The sequence below is a fragment of the Lagopus muta genome, chromosome 4 (assembly GCF_023343835.1).
Source record: "Lagopus muta isolate bLagMut1 chromosome 4, bLagMut1 primary, whole genome shotgun sequence".
NCBI lineage: Eukaryota > Metazoa > Chordata > Aves > Galliformes > Phasianidae > Lagopus > Lagopus muta.
In genome coordinates, this window is record NC_064436.1 from 45747066 (window position 1) to 45761648 (window position 14583).

The window sequence follows — 14583 nt, forward strand, 5'->3', positions numbered from 1 at the left end:
CCTTTGCATAAAACCTCTTATACACCTGTATCAGAAGAAGCAGAGCATATATAGGAGATACATGACACGTGCTGTCTTTTGCATCCCACGCACCCCTTTCCCCAGCATGTGCAGACAGGCGGCATTGAACCTACCAGAACACCTACCAGTGCTGAACCCAGAACAATTTTATCTTTTGTGGAGAGCTCAGACATCAGTCAGTGGAGTACTAAACCTACCACAGTTTGGGGTCAAAGGGGCTTCACATGGACGGAATTCACTGGTTAAGTTACCTGCTCATTGGCAGTTCCTCACTGTGCACAACAGAAGGGGTCAGGGAACTGTCCTTGCTGCCTGATGACTTGGCAGAGCACTCTACTAACCCAAAATCTCAGGCAGCAAAAAAAAAAAAAAAAAAAAAAAAGCAAGCAAGAATGATCTCTTATAACAATCTTTCAATAAGTGAGTATAGACCTCTCACATATCCTTAAATTATATATCATTTATTGAAATATAGAGATCTTAATTTACAGGATTTGATTTTTCAAAGACAAAATATCAACAGGGGCATTTTGTAATACATTTTGTGCCTACCATCACTCAGGCTAGTTTGCCCTTCTTCAAATATTTCACAACAGCCACCATTTTGAAAACACTTCCTTTTTTATTATTCTAAAATATAACTTTTGGACATTCAAAGTGCAACAGTTAACGTGCCTGTGGAATATATCACAGTAAAAAAAAATATAAACAAAGGCAGTGATATAGCTGTCATAAATGTTTTGGCAGTATTCTAAAAGTCTATATAAAAATACTTATATACATATTGATGTATAACATCACCATATCTCACGTCCTTCTCCATGTATTAGGACCATTTTGTACAAGCTGCAGACCACACTGTAAGGAATCGGTTGGCCACTCCAAATCAAATGCTGTGATAGGCTAACACTGATTGTCGTTACATAATTACCCTAGAGTAAGATTTGGGAATATGTTTTCCAGTGGCTTCTCAAAAATTAAGCCGTAAACTAAAATGTTGGTAATACTGAAAATACTGTAAAACTAAAGGAATCATATCCTCCCACTTCTCCCTCTCTAATAAACCCCACTCTGTCTCTGCCTCTCATTCCAGTTTATAGGCAGGTTTATTGGATTCCACCCTGAAATGAACTGGGTTTGGCTAGACTCTTGCAATAGGTACGCAAACACTCATGAGCGGATAGAAAATTAACTCTACCATTCATCATAAAGTGAGAAGGCTCTGGTTCACATCCACCATTTGGGTCTAGCCCCAATGTATGTTGTGCAATATAGAATGAAATCAGTGAGAGGAAGGGGAGACCATGGGAAAATGTCCTTGTATTCTAGTAACTGGTATGGTAAAACATGCCAAGCCTGATTTTCAAACCCCAAAGAACACTTGGCCATGTGCAAAAATGCAGGTGAAATTGCTTGCCTAATTTGAGCATGCAGTTGTAATGACTACACATGCAAATTAAGGCATGTGTGGTCTCAAGTGGCCATTCAGATATCTGGGATATCCAATAGACAATTTGTGTTTCCTCAATTTATAGTTAATAACTGGAAAGGGACTTTATACCATCTTGTGTGTCCAGGCTATATCAAGAGTCTTTATATTTCACAGTTGTCCCCACACGGAGCTCAGAAAGACACTCCGTATTGGTCTGTTGACTGCAGAGAAAGGAGGACATGTCATTCTCATGGTTTGTTATGATTGTCAGACATCACCAGGGCTGAAAATGCAGGTGCCTCACTTCAGGTCACGTTTCCACATCTGCAGGACATTTGCATGTGGCCGCAGCCAGGTGACATTTTTGAAACTCAGAGCCAAAATTAGTTGCCTGTAGAAATGACAGTATTACATTTATTATTCTTCAATCCACAACCATCCACGAATGAAGTGATGGGGAGCTGTGTAGCTTTCCTTAGCGACATTTCATGGTAAAGTTTAGTTTGTTATTCAGATCCAGGTAGCGTGTGTTGTCAATTGCTGGTGGTCCATCTTTCATACTTCCTAGGAAAAATACTGCAATGCAGGGATGAGTTTGTACCACATTTGCATTGGTTCTGCCATGCCAGATGCTGAGCGCGTCCTGTTAGGCACTCGTTGCGCTGAATTAGTTAAGTTCGAAAGATGAGCACCAGAAAGGATGGGGCCCTTTGCAGTGGTGTACCTTTCTCTCACATGTAAGTCTTCCAAAACATAAAATATCAATAACAGTGATAGCAGTAATCATAATATTTTGCTCTTGTAAGTGGTGTCAAAAAATAACTATTGCAAGCTGAGAGCAGGTTTGTTTTCATGCACCTTCATCCAGAAAGCACACTTGAAGGCAATTATTATTTGTAGTTAGAGTTTGCAAAGATAATATTCAGTTTTCTGTTTAAACTTCAAAACTAAGACAAGGATACTTGTTGCAGAACTATTTCTGCTTTTTATAATCTGGAGTTCAAGGCTGGGAGAGATGTCTTTTTTCCTTGAGCTGTTCAAAAATAAAAATGATTTTTCATACCTAATTGTGGAATAAGATTTCTTTTGAGAAACTTTGGAACGCTAACAGTGGGATGTTGCTGGTGGTTTATCATAATCTTCCACTCTCCAAAATCCTGGAAATCTGGCATAAATTTAAATTTAAAAAAAATTTTTGAATGCTTAGAAGTTCATTTAATTGGAGGACAATAATTGCTTCTAGTACATCTGATTAGAAAAGCTGCTCTATTCAAAATAGAAAACTAAATCTTAGTATATTACGGGATGTAATTTCTTTTCCTTATAAAAGTCATTTTAGCTAGTCAGAGTAATTATCATACTCTACAGGGCCTGATAAAGGTTGTTTCATCAAATTTTCAGGCCGTAATTTTTCTCCTTGTACTTAATAATGTTTCTTGTGACTGTGCTTTTACTGAAGGACAATGAATTATAAAATACAGGCTTCATGTTACGGAAAACAGTAGTAGTGTTATCATGAAAACAGCTATCTTCTATAGTTAATAAAGACTTACTAGGTTTCTAACACCTATTATAGACTGGTTTTAATTATTATTATTATTATTATTCCCCTTGCATTAATGTTAAAAAGTAACATGTTTTGTAGTACCGGTCAGTTTTTTGTGGTTTCAGACCTTCTTGGTCCAAAAGTGGTTTTCGCATGTTCTTCAATTCACATGATAGTTCAACAGCAGCTGACACTGAGATTGAGGGAAGAAGCACACAAAATTCATGGGTGATCTCTTCTAAAATCCATGAGTGTGTTCAATGTGCACCTCAAAAGATCCTTGAGCTGATAGTTATTTACATAATTACAATGATGAAGTATTGCTGCAGTGGAAATTCTATCCATCAAAGTCATAGGAATGCCCTTGAAACACAAAACTAGTCTGTTTATGGCCTTTCCGTCATCCTCTACCAGTTGGAATGGCAAACAATGCTGAGATGCTCATAAAGTACTGCAAGAAGCAACACTAAAAAAATCCATCTTTGACAGCTCTCTCTCTTTCATTCTCAGGCTGATTCCTTTGCCCGTCACTGGGCATCTCTCCATACAAATCCATCTTCTCTTCACATCCTTGACATTGCAATGAAGTGGTTTTCTCTGTGTAGCAGAAGTCTGTAGACAGCACGGTAAGCTTCCTGATGTGCAGTTAGAAGGTGTCTGGGATTACAGGAAGCTGTCCTCTACCAGATCCGAGGAGTCAATCCCGATGTCATCCATCATGTCAATGTCCTCAATGGTCTCGTCCTCTCTCTTGATAAAAGTAGAGCTACTGGAACCAGTTTCAATGGCACTTTCTTCAGATGTCTGTGAACTGGAAGAGACAAAGATCTCAGAGCTAAAATACACATTAAAAGGCACCAAGTAAGTACCCCAATTTATGAACTGAACTGAACACCACATCTACACTTGCTTTCTGATGCATGACATAATCTTACTCTGACCATGTTTCCTAGGATGCAACACATCTTGTATCTCAAGGGTAATGAACCACCTGGAAATTCATAGGAGGAAGTTGTTCATATGTACCTCCAAGCACTTTCTGACTCATTAGAAGAATATCATTACAACAGTGCTGGGACAGTAGATTAAGTTGATTGACAACAGATAACAATAAAAGCAGTAGACAGTAAGATAATACAAAGAATTACAGATAGAGGTAATAAATCTTAATCTGGTTAGTGTTCCTTAGAAACTTCATTTGTCCCACCATTCAAAATAGTGCAAAAATTTCCAGTGTGTGGCATGCAAGCTCTAGCTCATTACTGACAAAAATGCATGCTAATGGTGATAACTATGTTGAAAAACAGTGTTTTGTAGCTGAGACTGTGCTGTGTCAAATAGTGATATTGTTCTCTTTGTATCTATTGTAGTTTTTATGGAAATAAATAGGAGACATTACTTTTGGAGTGACCTATGTATAAAGCTGCTGAAAAGGAAGTACTGAATTAAGCCACTGCCATTTACAGTGGAGGTTATATGCAGCTGTGCTTTGGTGAAATCATTCATATAAGCTGATAAGGAAGCAATAAAAATTTCTGGATATACTGTTATGAAAAAATATTACAGATGATAATGAAAAAAAAAAAACTTATCCTGAATTTTAAAGCTGGTGAACTTCAGTCCCTTCAAACTGGAATCACAGAATCATAGAATCATAGAATTGCTCAGATTGGAAAAGACCTTAAAGATCATCAAATCCAACCGCAACCAAAACATACTACCTTAACTAACAACCCTCAGCTAAATCCTGTCCCTGAGCAACACATCCAAACGGTTTCTAAACACGTCCAGGGATGGTCACTCAACCAGCTCCCCGGGGAGCCTATTCCAGTGCTTAACAACCCTTTCTGTAAATAAGCTTTTCCTGATACCCAACCTAAACCTCCCCTGGTTCAAAGTCATTGAGCTGTAGAGGCAAATGTGATGTAAAATGTGATGTAAAAAGTGCCAACTGAGGCATCAGACAGTCGCTGTGGCTTGGCCAAGTTAGCAGTTGCCTTCCTCTGGCAGTCACAGAAGAGCCAAAATGAGGTATTTCACATTGGAAACATTAAGGCCAGTACCACTGCCATACTTTAAAGAACCTTCCTAATGCATAACTGCAGCAGAGCCTAGGAAATGAACTGTGGAGTACGATTCTAAAAAGTATCAATGTATGTCACCAAACGAGTAGGATTCTAAATAGTATTAATGCATGTCACCAAACACGACCCAGAAAGGTGACCATGGGCTACCTGATTTGCAAACTGTACTCACCTGTGCCTGTTCCTTTTGCCAAGCTCATCTTCAGAAACAGGGTCAATGTCAGGCAGGGGGATGATGTACCCACTGTCAGCGCTCAGCCTCTGCTCATCAAATCCGCTCTCTCTATCCTTTAACTTGTCTTCGTTCTTGTAGGTGACACCAATGTAAGCATTGTCACAGTCCCCTCTCATTCGAGTGACAGCTGGGTGGTCGCTTTTCAGGAAGTCCAGGTGAATCTTCTCGTAGCTCTGAAAATATTCGTATCAACAACCTCATTAGATGTTATTCACTAAGACCACCTTTCTTCAGCTGCGTAGCTATGATTCATTAACCCCCAAAACATTTGCTCAATGAGTCTGCAACACTGGATGTAAAAGCCCAGCACCACCAAGTTACTGAGAGTTCTAAGTGACAAGTTGGTTTTAGAAGATACAGGAATGAGTGTGGCAACACAGAGGAGACAAGCAGATGTGACACAGAGGTGGAGAAAGAAGGAAGGGCAGACTGGGAAATGGAACACCAAATGATGTAGCAGGCAAAGCTTTTCCAGAAGCAGTAGAAATTTGAATCCAAACTCAAACTTCTATCGGAAGAGGGAGGGGGAGAAATTCTACATATGGGCAATATATAGTCCCTTTTCTGGAATACTTTCACTGCCTAGAAAATTCTGTGCAAATATATTTTTAAAAAAACATGCTTTGCTAGAAACATGGAGTTGGTAGGATATCACTGAATAAAACTGCAAAATTGCTTTTCTCGATAACCTCAGCTTCCTTTCCCCAGAACATGTAATGCCTCTGCCTGCATCATGTAACTCATACAGGTTAGGATGTGTCAGTCCAGTGTTCATGGCTCTGATGGCTGGACCAACAGTCACATTTCCCTCTAAAAACATGCACAAAATACAGACCTTTTTGTACTCTCCAGGCAACAAACTCTCCACGATTTCACTCAAATGGTAAAATGAAGGTCTTTTCTCTGGTTCACTGTTCCAGCACTTTACCATGATCTCATACCTACAGATAAGATGGAAAACAATTTAATCAACTGGGAAGGAAAACAAGCTATCAGGCAAAAACAAAAGGCAAAATTGTCCAGAGGCTGGCCAGACATGGGAAAGCCAAATACGCACGTACACTTCATTGGTTGCATGATCAGGTTTTGCCATTCGGTAGCCACTCTTTATCTTATTGTAGAAAGTGGAGTCAACCATCATGCCAGGATATGGTGTGCCACCTGCAGATAAAACAGAAGAAAAAAACACTATATGAAACTGAATTTAAAAATATTATTTTACATTGTGTTAATATTTGCAGCCTTGAAATAAACCACAGCTTATGATAATAAAAATGTTTGCAAATCCACAAATACCAACCAGCTAGTGTTTGCTGAACTATATAAAGATGCTCACTTGGAGAAAACGGACAATTCAATTGTCTGGTTAATACTCTGATGGGACAAATTTTAAATTTCAGAGAGTGTTGAGGATGTCTATGAGCCTAGAAGGGTAAGATGCAATGGTTTTAAAAATCTTTTTGAGAACTGTTCAGAGGCTCATATAGTTATTCCAGTTTTTGATCATTTTATGTTTTGTGGTGTGAGATAAGAACTTTAAAAACAGTATTAAACAAGCCTGGAAGCTGTTGGCAGGCACGTGTGCCTTCATGTATGAAATATTCTTTTCTTCCAATGAGGGATTACTTGTACAGAACTGGAGCTTTGCAATTCACTGCTTGCAACGTCAAGTGGCTCTAAAGTGGAACCTGATCATAAAATTGCAATACTGACTTTTCACTGGGGAAGCTGAGTGGTCCCCAGATAGCGTCCCCAAATACTTACTAGCTGCTCAGACCAAAGTTTGACATGACATCAAAATTAATGAAACTAAACCAAAGCTGACATAAATAACTGAAGTACGTTGTATTGCATCAGCTGCAAGGTATTTCTGGTATGCTCTGAAGTGAAACATTGTCTAGAAAAGACTGAGGCTGGTACCACTTAAAAAAAAAAAAATCCCTTTGCAGTGTTTCTGAAGAGTATTGACTGAACACAGAGGTTGCATGATACCCAGATCAGGTGGTCAGCCTGCATCTGGCAGACTTGAGGTCATGCTCTGCCACTGTCTTCCCATGCTATTTTGAGCAAGTCGCTTGTGTATGTTTCACTTTTCAAGAAAGAGTGGGCTTTCCCAGGTGCAGGCATGCATGCTGTAATGTTTACTCCAAAGACCTCCTTTTCAAAAGCAAGGTTTTCACCTAAAAATAGGCTTTAGACCCTACCTTACTAGTAAGACAATAAGCACAGACTTAGTTGTGCTTCAGTTCCCCATCTAAATAGCACTTCTGTGACCCCAGTGATGCTTGTGAATGGATATTTATAGGGTACTGTGATGCCCAGAGATTGCAGTTATCAATACTATAAATAGCAGTGCAAATGCTGTTTTTGAGAAGCAGCTCTATAACAACTTATTCTAGAAAATAATGTTAGGCTTGGGGTTGCCATGGGGCAGTAGCAGATACATACAGGCATGATTAATTCTTCTCAAAGTAAATCTGGGCAAAGCACACTTACTGAAGCAGGCCAGCCACCCGCCCAGGAGGCTAATTAATCAGCCTGAGTCGAGAGCCAGGCTGCTCCCAGCTGGGAAATGTATATTGTCTGTAATTGCTAAACACTGTCATAACCACTTTACGCTGCCATAAACCAACTGTGAGAATGGTGCTGACCTGGAAATGAGAAATCAGTGTCCTAGAAGATTGACATTTTGTTTTCATTCTGTAATGGGGCTTAGATGGGATCGTTTGAAACATATACAAAGAGATTGCTTCTAAATAGCCACTCGGCTGAGATGCAGCCAAGGCACCCTGATGCATGAGGAAGTTCATTCCTCCACAGTTTGGCCAGAAATTCCATCCTGGCACCAATATTTTTCCACAGAAGCTTTTCACTCTCTGCTTTCAATTTTCTGTCAAAAAAAAACCAAGCTTGCAAAAACAAAAACAAAAAACAACAACAACAAAAAAAACCCACACAAAACCTTGCAAAAGTAAATAAATGAATAAATAAATAAAACCAAATCTTTTGGAGAATAGGGACATCTTCAAACTTAATGCTGGCACTTGAAACCTCATGTAGAAGAAACTAAAAGTTGATTTCACACCTATATTCCTACTGCAGGATTTGAAACGCTGTATGTAGAATAGCTTGGACTGAAAAAAAAATTAATTACAACATGTAAGAAAGTGTTCACAGTACATACCAAGAGAAAATATTTCCCACAGCAGAATACCATAAGACCAGACATCACTTAATGTTGTGTACAGATTGTCAAAAATGCTTTCAGGTGCCATCCATTTTACTGGAAGGAAGGTCTGTAGCAGAAAGAAAGAAACCCCAAACCACATAGATTAGTCATTAAAGAAATGCTTCCTGTTACAACTGTTGTTTGACAGTCGGGATTAGCTTCTCTTTAATAAGAAAAACTTGTGAATGTGGCTAGTACGTATTTTTAATTCCATTTCACAAGGAGATATCAGGATTAGAAGCAACACTACTCTGCTCCGCACAAGAGTTTATTAAACTACAACTGTATTCATTTTCTCACTAGCAAATGACTAGGCTGATTGGAGATATAATGCAAAGGGTGGCACTGATGATCTAGATCTGATATGTCATTGATGGATGTGTTACTACTCTACATAGTGACAGATCCTTAATTTATCCACTCACAAAACTTGCCAGTTAAAATGTAAGCCTGTGAAGCGCTAAGTGAGGCCAAAGAGCTTTCCAGCTTTCAAGCAATCTTAGGAAAGTCACAAGAATTAATGAACTGAAGAAAAATTGTTCTTGAGAGTGCTCGTCTCAGCAGTTAATTAGTGTAACCAATACTGCTAACCGGCATTTAAGGCTGACACTTCTCACTGCAGTTAAAGCAAAGCTCAGGGGATTAAGAAATACATACGCTGCCCTTGGAGACGTAGTTGGAATCATGCATGATGTCTCTAGCCAACCCAAAGTCACAGATCTTCACAATTTTGCCTTGAGCCAGAAGGACATTACGAGCTGCCAAGTCACGGTGCACGCACTGCATGGAGAGAAATTAAGTCTTTCAAGGAAGTGCTAATTCCTAGAGGGCTGTTTCACTTCCAAAGCTCTCTGAAAACACCCAGATCATGTTCGCTTTCTGGGCACAGTCTTAACTTCTCCTACAGTCCTTAACCTTCTTCTACTGCACAGGCACCAATATTGTCCTCTAATAGAGTCATGGAGGCATGAGTCCTCAGGAATAGAGGGGGCTCGTGTGCATTTACAACAGTGGGTAGGATGCAAAAGTGATGCCTGTCCTCTCAACCCATGGTGTGCTAATGATAGATCGCGCTTGCACCACACTGGCCTGTGCTTGGATGGATCCTCCACCTAGACCCTGCTGAGATCCATCACTGACCTATAACCCTGACTTTACCAATGACACAGGCTGAAAACGAGGAAGAGGATTTTGCTTTTATTTCTCAAATCATGGCAGTCTCAGTCTCCAGGTAAGTTAAAAAGCTGGTTAGAACCCCAAAACATGATTATTTTGTATTTGTTTTCAGAATCTAAACTGAAACCCATAGTTGAGACATTTGGACATTTCTTGCATTTTTACTTACTGTTTTATTTACTTACATTTTTAGAAGCCAAGAATTCCATTCCCCGTGCAACCTGGTAGGTGAAGCTTAGCAAATCCAGTAGGCTCAGACCCTCCGAACTGTCATCTGAAAGAAGGTTTTTTACTTCTGAATCTATTGAGAAACAGAGAAAAGTATATATACATTTGTGCTGCAAAGTGTGAAAGCAGCATCCATTTCCTTTACCTGAAATGATTCTGAGCTGACAACTGTAACAGGCTGCCATGACCAAAACAATCTTCACAGTAACTAACCAATGCTGATGTCTGCATCAGTTGCTGACATATACTGCTTTTAGTGTTAAATGTAACTTTTGTTTTTTCTCCTGTCTGCATATTTTTCCCACAAAATTGCAGGAAAAAAAAGAAATTTAAAAGGCTCACTGAAGTGCTACACAGGTTGTTTATAATACTCAGTGTATGGTTCAAAAACACCAGGTTTTTTTGCATACGCATACATTCCTATCCACTTACACTTTCTGAACACTGCTGTATTTCCCAACGAGTATTCACTGGAACAGATCCAATACCAGCAAAAACAATCAGGAATTCTATGGCAACTAATCTTATATTTTTTATGAAAGATGTCGGCAAAAAAACAGTCATGATTCTGTGATTCATTTATCCCTACTGTCCTAGAGCACAATACGAGTACATTAGTCTGCCATGTAAATCTGGGGCTGGATATGCTTCAGTTCCTGGGGCCAGAAGTGACTGTGCCTATTTTTAAGTAAAGCATATTTAGATTCTGAGAAAAGGAACAGGGAATAGGATGTATTCATTATCCTCATTACATAATCCAGGAAAGTATTTGGGATTGTTGCACATTTGGTGCCAGTTAATGTGAAATGTAAGTGGAAACAGAGCAATATAAATTACCGTTATTGTTGTTCATTCCTACTGCTCAAAATCTTGCAGACTACAAGACTAATGAAACCACTGCCTCCAAAGAATGTCTGCAGCCCCACTGCAGAATATGGCCCCTAAGCACTTCAGTACAGAAGCAAACAAATTGCCCCAGCAGCATGCAGTGCCACCAGAGCACGCTGACAGTCACAAAATCACAGAATCATAAGGCACCAGCTTTTAGCTTATAGTTGATACTCATATGCAGAACACAGTTGAGTAGTTTACAGCCATGTCACAAGTGGCAAAAATCAGACATGTTTATTTGTTTTAGTGATGCATGCAAATAGGACAACTCTACGTTACCTGACAAAGACTTCTTCTTATATGAAGCAGGTCGATCATACACAGATCTCTGAATATCAGAGTATTTAGATCCCTCTTTCCTTTCCAGCATTGGCACATACTGAGTTGTATCAGCTTGTTTCATGTCCATGTATTCTCCAGTGTTTTCAAATGATAAAATCACATAGCTGAAATTATATTAAAAAAAAAGCAGTTGTATCAGCTATCAAGGAAGGTGGCTTCCCTGCCACAGCATCCTATGTTCTGATAGTTTTTAGGACACACAGTTGCATTGCTAAGAAACACAAGGGTTTAAGAGCTGATTTATTGATAGGGAACACACATAATAATCCTTCATTACAACACAGCAATGTATTATCACACACACATTACCACAGACTACAGTAGTTGAACCTATATAAGTGCTTCAAACTTGTCCTTTTGTCATCAGTCAGGTATATAGACATATCTTGTCTAACTTCCAGCAATCTCACTGAACTCAGCTATTACTACATAGGGCATTTAGTTCAATGAGTTCAAAAAGACAGATCAATTTATTCATTCACGCAGTTTGCATCAAACCCAGTCAAGCTGAGCAAAGCCATGCTTAGAAGAATAGTCCCAGATGGACTTGGCTACTGTCAGTTGGTCTATTTGCCAGTGTGGTTTTTTGAAGGAATTTCTGACTCCTTCTTAATCCTGGCTGATGTTATGGCATTGCTTGATTGTTTAATGCATAATGACAAGCTTCCTCCACCATCATCTGGCAAAAGCTGCTCAAAGCAATACACTGAAACTAGCTAGACCATTGGTAGATAAAGAAGAACACTTAAATACAGATAGCAAGCTCCGTCACATTATTTGACGGAAAGGAGTTTTAAACAGTGAAAAATTCCCAAATAGGAAAAAAGGAAATCAGATAGCTGTGCTCTACCTGTAATACTTGGATGGACAGAGACAAAAGGACATCTATACAGAAAGGAGCAACACTGGGCTGTGCTTTCTTAATGGAAACATGCTTTGGGACCTCAGGATAGATAGGGAAGAGAGAATGGAGAGACGACATTGACTGTGTGCTCCAGACATGCTGGAACAAGGCAGGTGCAGGGCTACTGTTTTCCTATAAATATGTTTTTTCCTCTAAATCCGTGTATCTTTCACACTACTTTGGGCAGAGTGAAATTTGTTTAAAAGGTCTGCAAATCTGTGTGTTGTGTTTTCCCGTGTATCTTGTTTAGAAGGAAGGCTGTAAGCAGCTGTGCCTATGGAGAACATGCAGTGGTCCTGGGGCTGTGGGCATCTGCACAGAGGAAACATGGATCTAGGATGCACGTCAGGCATATTGCACAGAAGCCACTGAAATCTTTTTAGGTCTAACAGTACTGATGAACAAAAGCCCACTGAGATGAATTAGGGAGAGCTCCAAATCAAGGAATGAAAGGAAAGGAATAAGAGTTAGTAATGCTATTCCTTACGTTGTAGGTCATACATTTTTTTCCCCTCTTTCCCACCTTCTTGTGCTTTCATCAGCTGGGTTCATCCCAAAGATATCCAGATCTTTCTTTGGTTTCTCTGGATGTCGACTGAGGAAGTTGTCCCTGTTCTTGTGCAGATAGTTCACCAAATCACCATAAAAGCAGTATTCAGTGATTATGTAAATAGGACCTGATGAAATAAGGCAAAATAATGCATCTTTCAAAAATGACAGCTCCCAAAGACAACAGAAAATCAAATATAAAACATGAAGATTACTACAGTTAATACATTTCTATTTATTAAATTACGACTGCCAAATAACAAGTAGGCTTGTGAAATCTATATTCATTTATATTTAATGCTGAGGTCAATCTCATTTGATATTTGTGTGATTGTTAAACTGTGAATGATAGCTCCACAACAAGCATCCGTTTAATCAGCCAAACCCACCTGATTTTGTACAAGCTCCAAGCAGGTTCACAATATTCAGGTGGGGCCCAAGATGTGTCATTATCTTCAGTTCAGACATGAGTGCCTGTTTTTCACTGGATCTAGCCGTAGCTGTTGAAAAAGTACACCTGCCTCTGAGTGAAAGCAACCACCATCTTCACAATAACAATTGATCTCTCTTTGCTTGCCTCAAAGAGCATTTCTAAAATGATTTCTTGAAGAAGACTGTGTCCTTTTCTTGACAATAGGACTTCTTAAGACTTGGAGGAAGAGTCATAAGTCATAGAATCATAGAATCATTAAGGTTGAAAAAGATCTCTAAGATCATCTAGTCCAACCATCCACTTACCATCAATTTTGCCCACTAAACCATATCCCTAAGTACCACGATTCTTGAAGATGGTTCTTGAACACCTAATGAATGACCATCAGCTCTGCTGATGGAGACCTCTTCTATGGAGCAGAAGATACAAAAGGTAGGAGGAGGAAAGTAAAATGTCCTGGTTAAGAAGCATTGTAAGTAACAAAAGGGCTTCAGATATCCATCAGGAAAGAGGACTTATTTGATCTATCTCTAGAGCTGACCCAGTCTATTTGCCCTTTTCCAGGGGTATATTAGATTGCCTGTGTAGCACAGGGGCACTTTGCAAGCTGCTTTTTTCAGCACTAGAAAGTTCCTCATGGTTCTTGAGCAACCGGTACAAACCTGCTCCACACTGCAGGTAGATTTGAAGGTTCAGATATGGAGAAGCTATTTATCCACAGGCAGTGCTCAAATAATGTAATGGGAACATGCACCAACTAGAATAGAAAATGGAATGGTGATAACTTACGTTTCAGCATTTTCACAGCTACTTTCATCACTGGTTGAGAACGACTCAGTCCATATGCTGTCCCTTCCACCACTTTTCCGAATGCACCAGAACCAAGGATTCGACCTGAACATGAGAAAGAGCATTTTTTATTCCAGTGTGTAACAGCAATTAGCCTCATTTTCTGCTGCTGTTCCTCTTCGGGCTATGAGTTCACTCACTTAGACAGAACACTGATGTTAATAATAATAATAATAATAATAATAATAATAATAATAATAATAATAAAATAATATGTGATGTCGTTAAACAGAAAATGCAAATATATTTTAAAGAAATTAAGTACAGTTCCTAAATAAAAGCAAGTAAGCAAGCATTAGAAGCACATCTACATGTGGGATCTTGCAGGAGAAGAACTCTGAGAAACTGTGCAGTTCATACAGATTTGTCCCTTATTCTGCCATTCTACCCTCACCCTCCCTAAGCATTGAACTTCCTATACCTAAACTTGCCTCAGTTGGTATCCGACTACAGCACAGTTGTGGCCTTCACTTCAGATCTGAACTAGGCTCTCCAGCTGTGGTTTTAGGTTACTATATTGATGCTGATACAGCTACCAGTAAGACAGGCTGAAGGGAATCAGCAGAACATTTAGGAATAGACAAGCAAGACCATCAGTAATCTGAAGGAAGCTGAAATACATATTGATCACATATGAGGGAAACTCCTCTGAAGTTTAATGTAC

General features: G+C 39.3%; 1 protein-coding gene across 3 annotated transcripts in view; it reads right to left on the bottom strand.

Moving 5' to 3' along the window:
• Positions 1-461: 461 nt before the first annotated feature.
• Positions 462-14583, bottom strand: part of PDGFRA (platelet derived growth factor receptor alpha) — a 34354-nt gene continuing 20232 nt past the window's right edge. For 2 of the 3 annotated variants that reach the window (XM_048943185.1, XM_048943184.1), the window contains exons 13-23: positions 13860-13964; positions 13027-13137; positions 12612-12765; positions 11122-11288; positions 9909-10024; positions 9205-9327; positions 8503-8614; positions 6380-6479; positions 6154-6259; positions 5256-5491; positions 462-3810 (exon numbers count right to left, since the gene is read on the bottom strand). In XM_048943185.1, coding sequence (XP_048799142.1) covers positions 3663-3810; positions 5256-5491; positions 6154-6259; positions 6380-6479; positions 8503-8614; positions 9205-9327; positions 9909-10024; positions 11122-11288; positions 12612-12765; positions 13027-13137; positions 13860-13964 — 1478 coding nt within the window. In that variant the 3' untranslated portion in view covers positions 462-3662. The remainder of the gene's footprint in view (positions 3811-5255; positions 5492-6153; positions 6260-6379; positions 6480-8502; positions 8615-9204; positions 9328-9908; positions 10025-11121; positions 11289-12611; positions 12766-13026; positions 13138-13859; positions 13965-14583) is intronic. The other variant, XM_048943186.1, reaches the window with a different exon arrangement.